The sequence below is a fragment of the Epinephelus lanceolatus genome, chromosome 18 (assembly GCF_041903045.1).
Source record: "Epinephelus lanceolatus isolate andai-2023 chromosome 18, ASM4190304v1, whole genome shotgun sequence".
Classification (NCBI taxonomy): Eukaryota; Metazoa; Chordata; class Actinopteri; order Perciformes; family Serranidae; genus Epinephelus; species Epinephelus lanceolatus.
Window position 1 is genome coordinate 42477023 of NC_135751.1, and position 14811 is coordinate 42491833.

Genomic DNA, 14811 nt, shown 5'->3' on the forward strand with positions numbered 1-14811 from the left:
TGACACCACTGTTCGGCAGAGAGTGGACTTTTATTGAAGTCTTAACATCTCCATTGTGAAACATCTTCAGTCTTACAAGATACCCAAAATCAACAACCCTGTCTTACTCCCAACTCGTCGAAAACAGATGCTCTTTCACTGGCCCATCGGTGTCAGAAACTGACGCACCGTTTAGCAGCGTTACAAGATGACCTGGGTGGCAGCATTTGTTAACAATCCAGGCAACAAGGGCAGTTTAAGAGCAAGAAAGTCCGCACAGGGCAGGAAAGAGGGGAGGTGGATGGGTGAAGTAAACTTTAATCTGGGAGCCCACTGTTCGTGTCGTGTTGGAGTTGTTTCAATAACAACGTAGAATGTTTAGCATCCTAGGCTAGGGTCGTATGTCACATAATGTTATTATGTTCCTTACAAGCATCCTTATTTTTAAGCCAAACCATTGTGGGGGTTTTTCCAAACCTAAGGAAGTAAACCAAAAAAAGTGTTTTGCCTACATGAGACTTTATTTAAAAAAAAGACTGTACACATTTAACGAACAGAAACTTTACATTTCCAACAAAAGTGTAAGTGTAATAAAAGAGACAATGCATGTAACGAGCAAAGACTGACTCGCCATCCCTAAATGTCCAAAACTGATGCATGCGGCTACCGAGCCCGTTGTTTTTTGACGTGATGGGAGTGAGAATGTGTTGAAGTTAGAGGACTCAGATCCAGATCTGGGCCAACAAACTTGGTTGAGATAACTCTTGTTTACATCAGACCGCCACAAAACATCAAGATGTTTAAAAAGAGAAAAAAAAGAACAAATTTTTCAGATGAAATTTCAATTTCTCACAAAAGCTGTCAAAAACTTACTTTTATGATAGACTTTTTAGATCTTAGTCATTTTTAACTACATGTTTTAACCGGATGAAGGGTGAAAGATGTCTTGATCAAGGCCCAGATGCACCAAACCGACTTCACAGAACTAGCATCAACGAAAGCGGACTTTTGTGTTGCTTTATGTTGCCTGTGTCCCGGCCAAAAATTTGCACATCAACACACAGCAAAGACTCCAGCTGACAGCCAACCAGCACATATGGTGTGCTCCTGCTGAGAGGAAATAAGTCTCCACAGCAGCAGATGGCGGTCGTCTGTATTCATCATTGAAAAAGGGAAACAGGAAGAGCGTCTTGATGCTAGTTAGCCAGTTAGCACATTGACAACACAATCAGAGCATATTTGGGTACCCTGACTGCAGGTGCAGCGCAATTAATATACCTGACAAAATCTTCACACTAGGCCTGACAAACTGAACAATCGATGACAGATGTTAAATGCCTGTGTTTGTTCAGGCAGCTGGGGCTCAGAGGTAGAGCGGGTCGTCCACTCATCAGAAGATCGGCAGGTCGATCGCTGGTTCCTCCAGTCCGCATGTCGAAGTATCCTTGTGCAAGATACTGAACCCCAAATTGCTCCTGATGGCTGTTTCATCAGTGAGTGAGCACGTGTGAATGGTTACTGAGTCACAGGTGTCGCCTTGTATGGTAGCCTCGGCCATCAGAGTGTGAATGTGTGCGAGTGGGTGAATGTGACATGTAGTGTAAAAGCGCTTTGAGTAATTGGAGGACTAGAAAAGCGCTATACAAGTGCAGTCCATTTACCATTTACCATTTACCATGTATTGAGTCATTGTCCAACAGAAGTCATCTGGGGCCGTATTCACAAACATCCTATGAATCATGTCAGAGAGCTCCTAACTCAGCCTAAATGTTTTAATAAAGAGTCCTGATTGAGGGATTTAGGAAAGTTCTCAGAGCAACGCTGAGCAAGGAAGGGACAAAATGTTTTACTGTAGCGAGGAGGTGTGGTTGACCCTGTTGCTAGGTATGCTTTTATAAACAGGTGTGATTGGTTGTCACAGTCACACCCTTTGTGAGCCTGTAAGGTGTGAGGACCCCCAGTGGACATGAAATGAACTGCATCACAGTATGAGACTGTGAAAGGACTTCACGCCACTGTCCTATTTTCAGCTTCACTACACGTGGAATTAAATGCTTTTCTCCCCACTCGCTCTCTGCTTGTACAGACAAGCTCCTGTAGCAGCTCGACTCCTCTCCTTACCATGGATGTATAAAGAGAGCTCTGTAGCTATTGCTGTGTCTCCTGTGCGACGACGAATGGATGAAGAGAGACCTCGTTGTTGAGGTCGAGAAATATCCTGAGCTAAACGACCCACAGTCCTGTCATTATAAAGACAGATACTTCCTGGCGAGTCATAGCTCTGTTGATTGGCTCTTCAGGTGAGAAATCAACTTAGTGGCTGTCCACACATAATTTGAAGCTAACGCAAAGGTGGAAGAAGTATGCATCTTTCAGTAACAATAACTTTGCGTGGTCGTCTGTTGACCAGCTGCAGAACGACGTGTCCAGTGTGCTAGGACCAGCACTTGGCATCACATGGCGGTGCAGCACCAATGTGTTTCCAGCATTAGGTGGAAAACGTGTGCATATCTCTTCTGGGATCGACCACACATATTATCCCTGCACGATCTAAGGTTTGGAGAAAACATCTCAGATCTCTTTGTGTTTCCACCATTTTCTCCCCTGCTTAAGAAACTCTTAAGCCTCTTTAAGGTTCTCCTTCCTGCTCTGAACAGTTTTTCACCTTTTGAGCTCTTTTCAGGTCTAAGATGCTCGTGAATAACTTTCATCTTTACGAGGACCTAGGCTTGACGTTACGAGGAAATTCTAAGAAAACTTCACAGTTCTAAGAATTTCGTCACTAGGAGCAACTCTTCGTACGAGGAAGCTTTGTGAATACGGCCCCAGACTTATCAATAAATGTTGTAGAGGTGAGAAAGGTCTAAGGCGTGCCATGTCTCAGCTGTCACGACAGGATAGACGTGAGCTCTTTCAAAGCTATTGAAGTCAGTGGATGCACTAAGAGTGTAAGCGCCCATGTTGTCGATGAGAAGCCAGTCCCCCACGTAAGACTCAGGCATCCAGTAGTTGCTTGTTACTTTGTCGATGCTGTCGCAGGTTGGACCCCAGATGACAGACTGGTATCGCCGCTCGCCGTTCTCAACAGCCTGCACAAACAGTAAAAAGAAAAATCCACATCACACATGTTGTCATATTCTCTCTCAACCTACTCCTTTCATCTCATATATGACATCAAGTTTTAAAATGTTCTCGGCCAGATGGAAAGTGACAGCCTCCAACCTACTGTTCCAGATCTTATTTTAAACAAACAATTCTCAGTAACTGTGCATGAAGAGGACATCAGGTTTGTTCATTTATAACTCAGGAACCTAAGCATCCATCCATTCATTTTCAACCGCTTATCTGAAGCCGGGTCTCGGGGGCAGCAGGCTGAGCAAAGTACTCCAGACATCCCTCTCCCCTGCAACACTTTCAAGCTCCTCCTGGGGGACTCTGGGGTGTTCCCAGGCCAGACGAAATACATAATCCCTCCAGTGTGTTCTGGGTCTGCCCCGGGGCCTGCTACTAGTTGGACATGTCCAGAAAACACCTCTAACAGGAGGCGCCCAGGAGGATCCTGATCAGATGCGATCAGCTCTCTCTTCACCAGGAACATCCAGCACAGCGCTCGCATCACTGCAGATGCCATGCCAAACCGCTGATCCATTTCACGCTCCATTCATAATCTTGTTTCACAGAACCTTCAAACACTGAAGTTCTTACATGGTGACAGGGTTGATATTAACCAGCCCGCCCTAAACCAAAGAATGGCCCTATAGGTGCAAGTAACTTATTATGACCCATATTTACATTTATTGTTAGGTGGCGACCTCTCGTTGCAGTTGTAAATTATGACATGAGCGATGACGTAGTATAAAGATTGACAAAGATCACATAGGAGCAAGATTGGCATAGACGGATGGGTCAAACAAACACAGGACTTTCACCCTGGAGACTGGTGTTCATGTCCCGTGTGAAACTAAAAGTCAATGTAATAATGACTTTGACCCAAACTTTGACCTTTTTTTCAAAACATAACCAAGTACTTCTGGTGCATGACTGGGACCGTTAGCAACCTTGCAACCACGTTTACCAGCGGTGACAACTTTGTGATGGCTGGCATGGTTCACACCTTGTGAGTTGTCATGGAAAATTGTGGTCTAGATGGCACCTACTGCAGAGGTAACTACCACAGAATTGGTTTTGAGTGTTTTGCCAGGTGTTATGTCTGGTTGTCTGTGGACATTTGTTGTCAACCCAACAGTGTCACCACTGCGCAAGATTCACCTTCCTTCTTTACAGGTGTGTAGTTGAGATGAAAATGAAGCTTGAGTTCAAAGATGAATGTGGTCTGAGCAAAGGGGCTTGAAAAGGTTGGGTAGGAAGTGATAAAAGGGCCATTGGCTCCCCCACTGTACACCCCTGGCCCACATTGGATATAGGTCTCATATTGCTGTATCGTGGCTGAAGTGATCCCATCGCAGGATCGTCTCTCGTTAAAGCAATCGTTAATACAAGCACAAGTTGCTGGCGCTGTCCAGCAGTCATGTATGTTGTTTTGGGAGTCACTGGTAAGGTATGAGGATGTATTGTATTACCCTGTGAGGATATGGTTTAAGGTCGGCGTTAGCTGGGTCAAAGATAATGCAGCTCAGGGAACCGTACACTCCATCGTTAAGGTAGTACATCATCATTCTGTCACAGCCCTTTTCCTCATCATCTGGAAAAAATACATGCAAATAAACATTATTAAAATGGCAACTATCATTCATTCAGCAAATACTTTGAAAATAAAAGGACAATTATAATAAACATTAAAGCTGTAAGCAGCGATCAACAGGCCCTTGGAGCTTCCTGTGTGTCGGGGGTGCTGGCAGGATGCTGGTCGATGGGACCGTTTGATACTGCGCGCACAAATTGGACATTATGTGGTGCCAGAACACATGTGCTGAACATGCGTGAAGTCGCTACATGTCAAGTGTCAATTACACAACGTAGAATTCCTGTAAATCCACTGTTGCCAGTGGGTGGCACAGTTACTTTGACTCAGTATTGGTATGCAGATGCCTTCAAGCTGAACTCTCATTAATTACAATGTCCCCCCCAAGTTACAGCAGCTTCCTGTTTAATGGTGTTTAATGGTGTTTAATGGTCTTATGATGTGACAGCCCAGTTTTAATGGCCAAAGATACACCAAAATTGCACCAGTGATTTAAAACGGCTGACCTAACATTAGCGTAGGGCTCCAAGAGGCCTTTTGATTCTTTGCAAGGGACTTGTGTCTCCTAAATTTCATACATCTTGATGAAACATACAGTGAGTGCTACTTTGTTGAAATGTTGTAGGGGGGCTCTCTTAAGCATCTTTTCGAGCATCATTAGCCCGTCAATAAATAATAATACTTCCTTGCACTGGTCAGATTTTGAGCCCTAATGGTCCTTTTTATCGTTGGTACCTTTGCCCCTACACCACATGCAACCAGGTATCTGGAGTTCTGCACAAAGTAAGTACTGCAAGTCTTGATTGCGCTAACCCTAGATACTCAACAGTCATGTGGCTTCAAAAGACACATAAACATTACCGCTGTGGTCGTCCATATCATCTAAGATTACTCTTTTGGCAATGACGTTCAGTGCCACTGTGAAGGCTGATTCCACGAAGAATCGGCCTGGTTCTGCCATGATCTTCACCCCGCAGTCAGGCGGGAAGAATTTATCCAGTGCTTCATTAATGACTTCTGAACACTAGGAGGGAAAAACACAATGGGTTGATAGTTTATGACCTGTGAAATATTCTATCAATAATCCAGACATTTTGCTGACACTTCAATACGAAGTGACCAACTGTAACCAGCATCACAGAAAACCTGGATGAAAACTATAGTGTAGATGATGACCTGGCTTAAACTGCTGTTGTTATCCTGCAGTGACTTCAGCCATGGTTTGGCATGTTTCTGGCTAAACTGGGAGAATCAATTGCTCTCTGAGCTATAATGGCAGGAAATGGCCCTTGGACAGTACCTTCAGTTCCTACAATGCTTGTTTGTCACACACTATAAATTGTCAGGACGATTTAATTATTTGGCTTTCTCACGAGTGGACGCTCCAATGTGTAACTCCATGTCTGAGTCTCTCTCATTTTAAGTCTTGTTTATGCTACAACATATTTGGCATTGTCGGCAGGATAACAACAACAGTTTAAGCCTGGTCATCATCTACACTATATACTGACAAATGACAAATGACAATGTTGGATAAAACGTCACCAACATTGCATTAAATGTTGCAACGTATTGGGCCCCACGAATGATGTCACATCCTTAGTTATGTAATTAATGTTAAGTTGCGGAGGTTAGATTTAGGAAAACAAACATGGTGAGGATGCACCTTAAAATGACTCAAAGTTAAGACGGATGAACACGTGACTCCAGGGAAAAGTCCCGGGCTAAAGTCTGTTTTTATGTGACCCATCCACCACCCCAACCTGCCTCCTTACAAGCACTCAGGACTGCTTCCTTGTTTAGCGCCATCACCCCATTGGTCACATGATCGCAGCCTTTCAAAATACATGGGATATGTATGAATTTTGCTCTTCGGAGGAAAATGACCCAACAGCATCACCAGGTCAATATCAGGGCGTTTAGATGTAGTCATTACTTCTGCATCATTCTGTGGACCTATATATGTTTTTGTTTTTTTGTTCATTTTGTCATTTGTTTGACCGGCATAATAAAGGCGCAGCACAACCATGAATGAGCGCTACCACTGTGTATTTTTTTAACTTCACCTCCTCAAATGATCCTTGAACACCTCCGGCCCCAGAGAACCCTCCACCAATATCCAAGAGTCTCATCTGGAATCCCTGCAAATTCTGAAAAAGACAACAATCAGTTGTTAGTGTTCATGTTGATTGTTAGAAAGGAAGAGTGGTTGTGCACTGTTCTACTGTGCAGACACACCTGGACAGGTATGACCTTCATGGAAGAGTCATCAGAAGAAAACCTTTCCTGTGTCCTCACCACTAAATTCAGCCTCACAACTTTGCAAAGAAACACTGAAACAAGCCTGATGCTTTCTGGAAACACGTCCTGTGGACTGATGAAGGTAAAACAGAACTTTTTGGACACAATGAGCAAAGGTATGTTTGGAGAAAAAAAACTGTTAAACACGGGGGTGGATGGATGATGCTTTGGGCTTGTGTTGCAGCCACTGGCACGGGAAACATTTCACGGGTAGAGGGATGAAGAGAGCCACGCCCCTCACAGTCCCCCGACCTGAACATCATTAAACATCTGTGGACAGACCTCAAAGAGCAGAGCATGAAGACGGCCCAAGACTCTCACAGAGCTAGAAGCCTTCTGCAGGAAGAATGGGTGAATATCTTCCAAATAAGACCTAAGGACTCAAAATTGACCAAAACATTCAGTTTAATTCTTGTGTTCTGTTGCTACGACAATGACTTACCCCCATGTCAAAGACACGTCGTGCATCTGCTATGGCCTGCCTGAACGCCCCGCCGTCAGTGCAGCCACTGCCGACATGAAAGCTGACCCCGATGACCTCCAAGTCGAGCTCTCCGGCACGTTCCAGCAGCTTACCAACTGACTCCAGACTGGCTCCGAACTTTGAATTGAGTCTCACCAACGATTTGGAGTCATCCACTGCGATGCGGAGTACCAGTCTGGAAAGATTCAAAAGTATTAATACACTAAAAAGAGTCTACACTCAACAGAAACAAAAACATTAGTAGTTGGTCACTTACTTGGCTTTGGGGTGGCACAGAGAAATTTTTAGGAGTTCATCCTCATTATCAAAAGTCATCTTATCGACTCCATGAGCACAGGCGTATCTGATGTGTGACATCGGTTTGGCTGTATGTGCGTAAATGATTTTCTCAGGTGTCACTCCGAGGGACAGCATCATCTGGATCTCACCCTGTGTTAGACCCAAACATGTTTCAGATGAGCAGCTGAGAAGGAGACAACGTTTCTCTATGACAAAGAAAACAGAGCTAGATGATCTCTGAGATACCTTGCTAGCACAGTCGAAACCAGTGTCCAAAACATTCATCATCCTCAGAACTGCTGCTGTGTTGTTGCACTTCACTGCATAGAAAGGCTTGACTCGGGGGAGGTTAGTGATCCACCTGTGGTGCCTCTTCAGTATGCTGTCTAGATTTGCCACATGGAAAGGCTCTTCATTGTCCTGAATAAAATAAAAAAAAAATACCATAACATTTTATTTTGGAAAAATGAACATCCCAAGAATCTCAACTATCTCACAATTCTTCCACACAGCTCTCACCTTGTACAGTGTAGTCTGATGTATATCTGTTTCATGGATTTCACGTCCACTTGCTTCCCCTCACTTCTACAGTAAGGTTACCTTCGTCTCCGACCTTGTGATCAAATCGCTTTTTAGTTACTTCACTTCTCTCAGTTAGCTTTGTATATGTCACAAGGTGGAAGCGCTAGTTTTATTGTGTTTATCTTTTTTGTGTTTTTATATATTTTGCTTTGTCTTGCATGTTTTTATTGTGCTTGGTTTTACTATTTTCATTTGCATGCTTTCATTTTATAATCGTAAAGTTGTTGTGGTGCCAAATACCTGCACCTGGCAGAAAAGTCTGTTACAGATGGACAGTGAAGCCACCCAACCAGACAAGACTGTGTTGAATAACAACCAACGAGGTGGTGGGGAAGGAAGGCCTCAGCAAAAATAAGTTTGGAATAAAGAGGCCAGGTGTGCTGGATCGGGTGAAACCGAGAGAACAGCCGGGAGGACAGCTCGAGGAGAGTGCTCGAACCAGAGCAGAGGATGCACAAAGGAAGCAGCATCAGGGGACAGTGACGAGACGTCACTGTGTTGGAAGCAGCGTGGCAGTTGGCAGTCTATCCAGGGGTGATCCTCCGAGAGAAGCTGGTGCAGAGGAGCAACCGGCAGCCACAGCAGTACGAGGCATCATAGTTGTCGGGCAGAATTGGGAGCTCTGTCTGATTACGTGAATGTGCCTCACCTCAACTTAGGTGTAGTGGGTAATAGTGCTGTCGACCAATGACTGCCCACTGTCTTTATAACAGGTTGCCTGTGGACGCATGGACTTTGGACATGGAGGAGTGGAGCTGCAGGTGCTGCGACGCCAATTTGGCCAGACCCTGTTGCCAGATAACTCTGCTGGACTGAGATAAGGACAATGATTGTTTTAATCCTCGAGCTTCTTCCCAGACATTTTTAAGAACATTTTACTTGGGCCTTTTATATTCTTTATGACTATTGCTTTGTTTTGAGAAAACAGTAATTTAGTATTTTAGATTTTTGTGTAGGTTCTTATATATACCACTAGTGGGTTTTTAGTACTGCAATTATTTTCATTTTTGTAACTTTTGTTTTTTTACCTCACCTCCACCCCTTGGTGTTGCTCTCCACCTGATTTTAGAACCCACTACGTATACCCCACCCCCTCTGACATACATATTGTTAATAGTATTTACCATTTGTTTTTGCATATACTGTTTTTGATCATTTCAATAGCGACGTTAGCCAGTCAGCTTGCATAGCTGGCAACTAAAATGAAGAGGAGCACCGTAAAGTTTATGATGTGGACAGCTCTATGGAGCTTTATAGCTCGCTTTCGCAAGATGGTTTGTGTCGGTCTCGTAATATTTTTGAAAGCTTTTCAAAGCAAGTGTGAAAAAAACATCAAGCTAACAATAGCTAATGTCTGAAAATCAGGCTAACGACGTAACAAATGGTAAATACTCTAAACAATGAGTACAAAAATCACAATGAAAAGTGGAGTAACAACTAACGTAAGGATTAAATTAAAAAGCACTGTGATTACTAAGGTTGGAGAAGAATGTAATAATGTTATTGTAGAGTTGACAGGAAGTCAACAGATATTCCAGTATTGTTGATAGTATTTACTGGGGTTTTTGTATGTTGTGTTTTTTTTTTGGTTTTTTTTTAAAATCATTTTGATTATGACCTTAGTTTCTTACAAGATAACTGATAATGTTGGGTTAGTCACTCAGTGCAACACAATCTTTGGAGCTTAGCCAACATTACGTTGCTACGGCCCATTTTTACACTCAGTTTTTAGAAGAGCTGCCAAAAATATTGAAGTGACTGTCTGTCTTAAGAAAGCAAGCAGTAAAGCTCTGGTTAGCTGACTGGCTATTTCAAGACTGAGGTGCATATCAAAATGATCAACACCACATATACACAAACACAAACTGTACTTATATGTATAAAGCTAACTGTGAAAACTGAAATGGCGTTAACTAACTAATGGATGAAAAGCCACTGAGATCGAAGGCTAAGGTCTGACGTAAATGTTACAATAGAGCTGACAGGAAGTAAAGAGACGAGCAGTTTGTTAAACAGATATACAAAACACTACATTGTGCAAGCAGAGAATTACACAGATAAATAATTCAGAAAACTTAAGAGTTAACTCTCTGATACTCACCAATAAACCACGCTCTTTTATTTTATAGTCTATGAAATCACTGATGGTCCTTCCGTTGTCTAAGATGTCAATGTGATATTTCTCAGGGGAGACAACTGATCCGTTTGTAGTTACTGGCGCTGCAAGAGTTTTAGAATTTAGAATTTATTTCGGTCTGCAAATAGAAATGCGAACATCGTGTATTAATCCACAAATTCATGTAAATAAAGTCAAATCCTCTCACAGTGCAAAACATTACAATAAAATATCACATATATCATATCATATTTAGCAATCAACAAGAAAACAAACCAAAATAGGTTAACAAGGCAAAACAGCAACAAAGACAAAATACAACACACACACAAGTTCCTGTATCCTGTTCTTCTACGTCAGTACTACAGTGTGATCATCCATTTTCATATTTCATCAATATGTTCTTTTTAACCTTTTGTTTAAACCTATTCAATGTTAGACATGTTTTCAGTTCCTCACCACACCTGTTCCATAAACTCACTCCTTTAACTGAGATACAATGTAGTTTGACGTTGGTCCTCACCTTAACATGAAAATACCAATCTTAGCACACTGACTTGACCTTCGCTCTTCTGTAACAACTTTTGGATGCTTTTAGGCGACAACTGTTTTTTTGCTCTGTACATCATTTGAGCCGTTTTAAAGTCCACTAAATGTTCAAATTTAAGTCTTTAATAAATAATGAGTCTGTTGGTTCTCTGTGTGAGGTTTTGTTCACAATTCTTAGGTCTCTCTTTTGAAGTATGAAAATTGGAGTTGTATTTTATATGTATTTCCACACACTTCCACATATTAAGTAATGTATGACAGACTAGTGTATAATGAGGCTTGATTCAGAGGATCTTTATATAATATTGCAGTTGACTTTTAAATTTTGGCTTTGATACAGTTTATGTGAGGCTTCCAGCCCAGATATTATCGATTAAAACACCTAGAAATTTAATATCCAATACGCCTTCAATTTCAACTTTATTTACCACAAGTTTGCTGTTTGAGTACCAAAAACTATATTAATAATATATTCTAAAACTATATATTTCCATCTCTTTAGCGTTTCCAATTATTTCCCCATTGTATCCAAAAGTTGTTTTGACTTCTTACCACTATAAAATAAATTTGCATCATCTGCAATTAATATAATTTTTAATACTTTGGAAACCTCACATATATTATTAATATCCAAAATAATAAACAATGGCCTCAACACTGAGCCTTGGAGAACCCCACAGGTGATCTTTTATAGTTGTGAATCACAGTTATTTATGTGTACATAGGGAAACCTATTCTCCAAGTAACTGCTTAACCAAGAAAGTGCTAATTCCATTTTTGTAGTTTCTTTAATAATAAATTATGGTCAGCCGTATCAAATGATCATGAGACCGTGAGACATGGGCACCGCCTTCATGTGTGTTCACGTGCTTTCGCTGGTCTCACACACGTGAGCGCGGTGCCCAGAGAGGCAGTCAGAGCTACAGGCTACAATGAGGCTAAAAACAGAGTTCAAATGAGGTTTTTCCAAACAACTTTTTATGTCGGGGCTTCAGGACACTTGGATCACTACGGACGAGCAGTATGGAGATATTTTGTGGTTTCAATGATGTGTTTTTGGACGTTTGAATCTGGGGCGCCGTCAGCCTCCATTAGGTGGAGTTGTGTTGCTACCTCCTCTCCCCTTGGATCTCTGCAAGTGATGTGAGGACTCTAAAACTTCACCTGAGCCTCCCTCGACATATGGGTGAGTAGATAATGGCTGAATTTACATTTTTGGGTGCACTATCCCTTTAAGTGTTTTAACAATATCAGTAACTTCTTTTTAATCTGCTCCCTCAATAAACGCTGAGGTTTTTATTTGAATATCTTTACTTCCCACATCATCTCTACTACCAGAACCAACATTTCTTGCACACTTTTTGTATACACTTGTTTAACCGTGGCTTTTCAACAAAGTTCTGATTCACTAGAGAGATGATAAGAAGTAAAAGACAAAAGCATAAAATGAATACATATTGTAAATTTGAGGTTGGATCATAATCAAAATCAGCCTTAAATGTATTTAAGAGCTATTTACCTTTATTGTGCCATGCTAGACACTTTAAAAACCCAAAATATCACAACATATCAAACATCTGCCTCACATTATATCACGTTAAACATCACAGAGTTTCATGCTCAAGTTCAAGTTTTTCTTTCTCCTTACCAAGGCCCAAGTGCCCCTCCATTATGATGCAAACCTGAGAATCTAAATTAGTGTAAGTGTTATCTTAGCATTCCTATGAAACTATTAGCTGGAAGTGAGTTTGACATAAAGTACTGACATACATCCAACTAACTTTTCCCTTTCCTCTGAGAGGTCTCTCAGTATCCTAAAACAAACTAACAAATTAGGTGTTAATCCGTTTGCCAGAGGGCAACAAGCTGTTTATTCTGGTCGTTACGGCATTTTTGTTGATGTTCTGTCACAGTCAGGAGGTACAGTATGGGGAAGTTAAAGGACATATTACATAAATTAAATTCTTAATTGCATATATTTTCACATTCTCACACTGTGAGCATTTGTACGCTATTCAGTATTCTGCACACTCCATCCTCTTCATTTTAACACTCTGTACAGCTTTTTACATTTTAACATATATTTTACGTGTGTGAATGCTGATTTAGCATTATCATTATTGAGATTTGAATCTTTATTCTTATTCAACCTTCCATACACATTACTTCTGCATACTTCCAGCTACAGAAACCTTACAGACGTACTCAACTTTTTATGCTATTAAACTTTTTTTTACTATGGAGAAAATCTTCAAAACTTCTTAAACTTACTCCACTTTGAAATGCTCCTGCTACCACACACTTTAAGCTACAGACTTCTCTTAAACTTTAAACGGGTCACAAGCTTTTGAACTATTAACCTTGTATACAGCTTTTTTATATACAAAGCCATTACACTCGTACAATAATCCATTATTTACCTTAACTAAAACTAAAACCTTAACATGCACACACCAGACTAGTCAGTTAACGTTTTGTCTCCTGACCTGAAGGCTGCATCCTGCTCCCTGACATTGCTGTTCATCCATAGCTTTTGGTTGGGAAACACCTTTATTGTTCTCAGTGCTGTCACATTCTTTGTGCAAAAGTTAATGTATCCCAAAACTGAAACCATATATTCCTTCAGTCTTTCCCCCTGCAAACAGTTCCCAATCTGTGTTGTCAAAACACTGCTCTGCCATTACATGCAGGATGTTATGGGAAAATGTTAAAGGCATAATTCATTGCAATAAAATGAAGGGCTTACGTGGTGCCAGTTGTATTTCTCTCATCCAAGAAACGGTGCCTTGCCCTTGTGTCATGTTCTCCTCGTCTAAAATGGAATTTCAGTTTTCACAGTTTTGTGAAACAGCAGAATGACTCTAAAATGAACTGTTAAGTCCAGTATGGGAATGACAGATGCCTGGATGTGTATCTGTGCTAACCCTCCTAACAAGAAGGCGGTCCATGTCACCTGATCAGAGACACACAACCTTCAGCGAATGAGGACATGATAGCTCACAGTGTAGACATAGAAATGCAAAGGTAATAAGTTACATACACAGTCTTTCTATTTATTTAGACAAAATGGAAAAGTCTGACAATTCCGGTTTTCATCCATCCATCCATTTTCATCCGCTGATCCGGGGCCGGGTCGCGGGGGCAGCAGGCCAAGCAAAGCACCCCAGACGTCCCTCTCCCCGGCAACTCTTTCCAGCTCCTCCTGGAGGACTTCAAAATATTCCGAGGGCCAGATGAGATATATAATCCCTCCAGTGTGTTCTGGGTCTGCCCCGGGGCCTCCTACCAGTGGGACGTGCCCAGAACACCTCTAACAGGAGGCGCCCAGGAGGATCCTGATCAGATGTTGAACCACCTCAACATGAAGGAGCAGCGGCTCTACTCCGAGCTCCCTCCAGATGTCTGACTCCTCCCCCTATCTCTAAGGCTGAGCCCAGACACCCTACAGAGGAAACTCATTTCCACCGCTTGTATCTGTGACCTCATTCTTTCAGTCACTACCCAGAGCTCATGACCATAGGTGAGGGTTGGGACGGAGATGGACCAGTAAATCGAAAGCTTTGCCTTCTGGTTCAGCTCCCTCTTTACCACAACAGACCGGCACTGTGAACAAGACCCTGAGATACTTGAACTCCCTCGCTTGAGGCAGTGACTCTCTCCCAACCCAGAGAGGGCAAACCACTGGTTTCCGACAGAGGACCACGGCCTCAGACTTGGAGGTGCTGACTCTCATCCCCACTGCTTCACACTCAGCTGCAAAACGCTCCTGTTTTGATCAACATTCTAAATCTGTTTGGACGAAGAAGCAAATGAGTTTGG

The 14811-nt window shown here is 42.1% G+C and overlaps 1 protein-coding gene across 1 annotated transcript; it reads right to left on the reverse strand.

The window, feature by feature from the left end:
- Positions 1–11: 11 nt before the first annotated feature.
- Positions 12–13879, reverse strand: LOC144458619 (ornithine decarboxylase-like). The gene is made up of 9 exons (XM_078161445.1): positions 13739–13879; positions 10429–10547; positions 7992–8165; positions 7723–7895; positions 7425–7641; positions 6748–6831; positions 5543–5705; positions 4560–4681; positions 12–3068 (listed from the first exon to the last, which is right to left on the reverse strand). Exons 1-9 carry the CDS (start codon positions 13791–13793, stop codon positions 2814–2816), a joined length of 1362 nt encoding a protein of 453 aa, XP_078017571.1. The 5' UTR covers positions 13794–13879; the 3' UTR covers positions 12–2813.
- Positions 13880–14811: the final 932 nt, after the last annotated feature.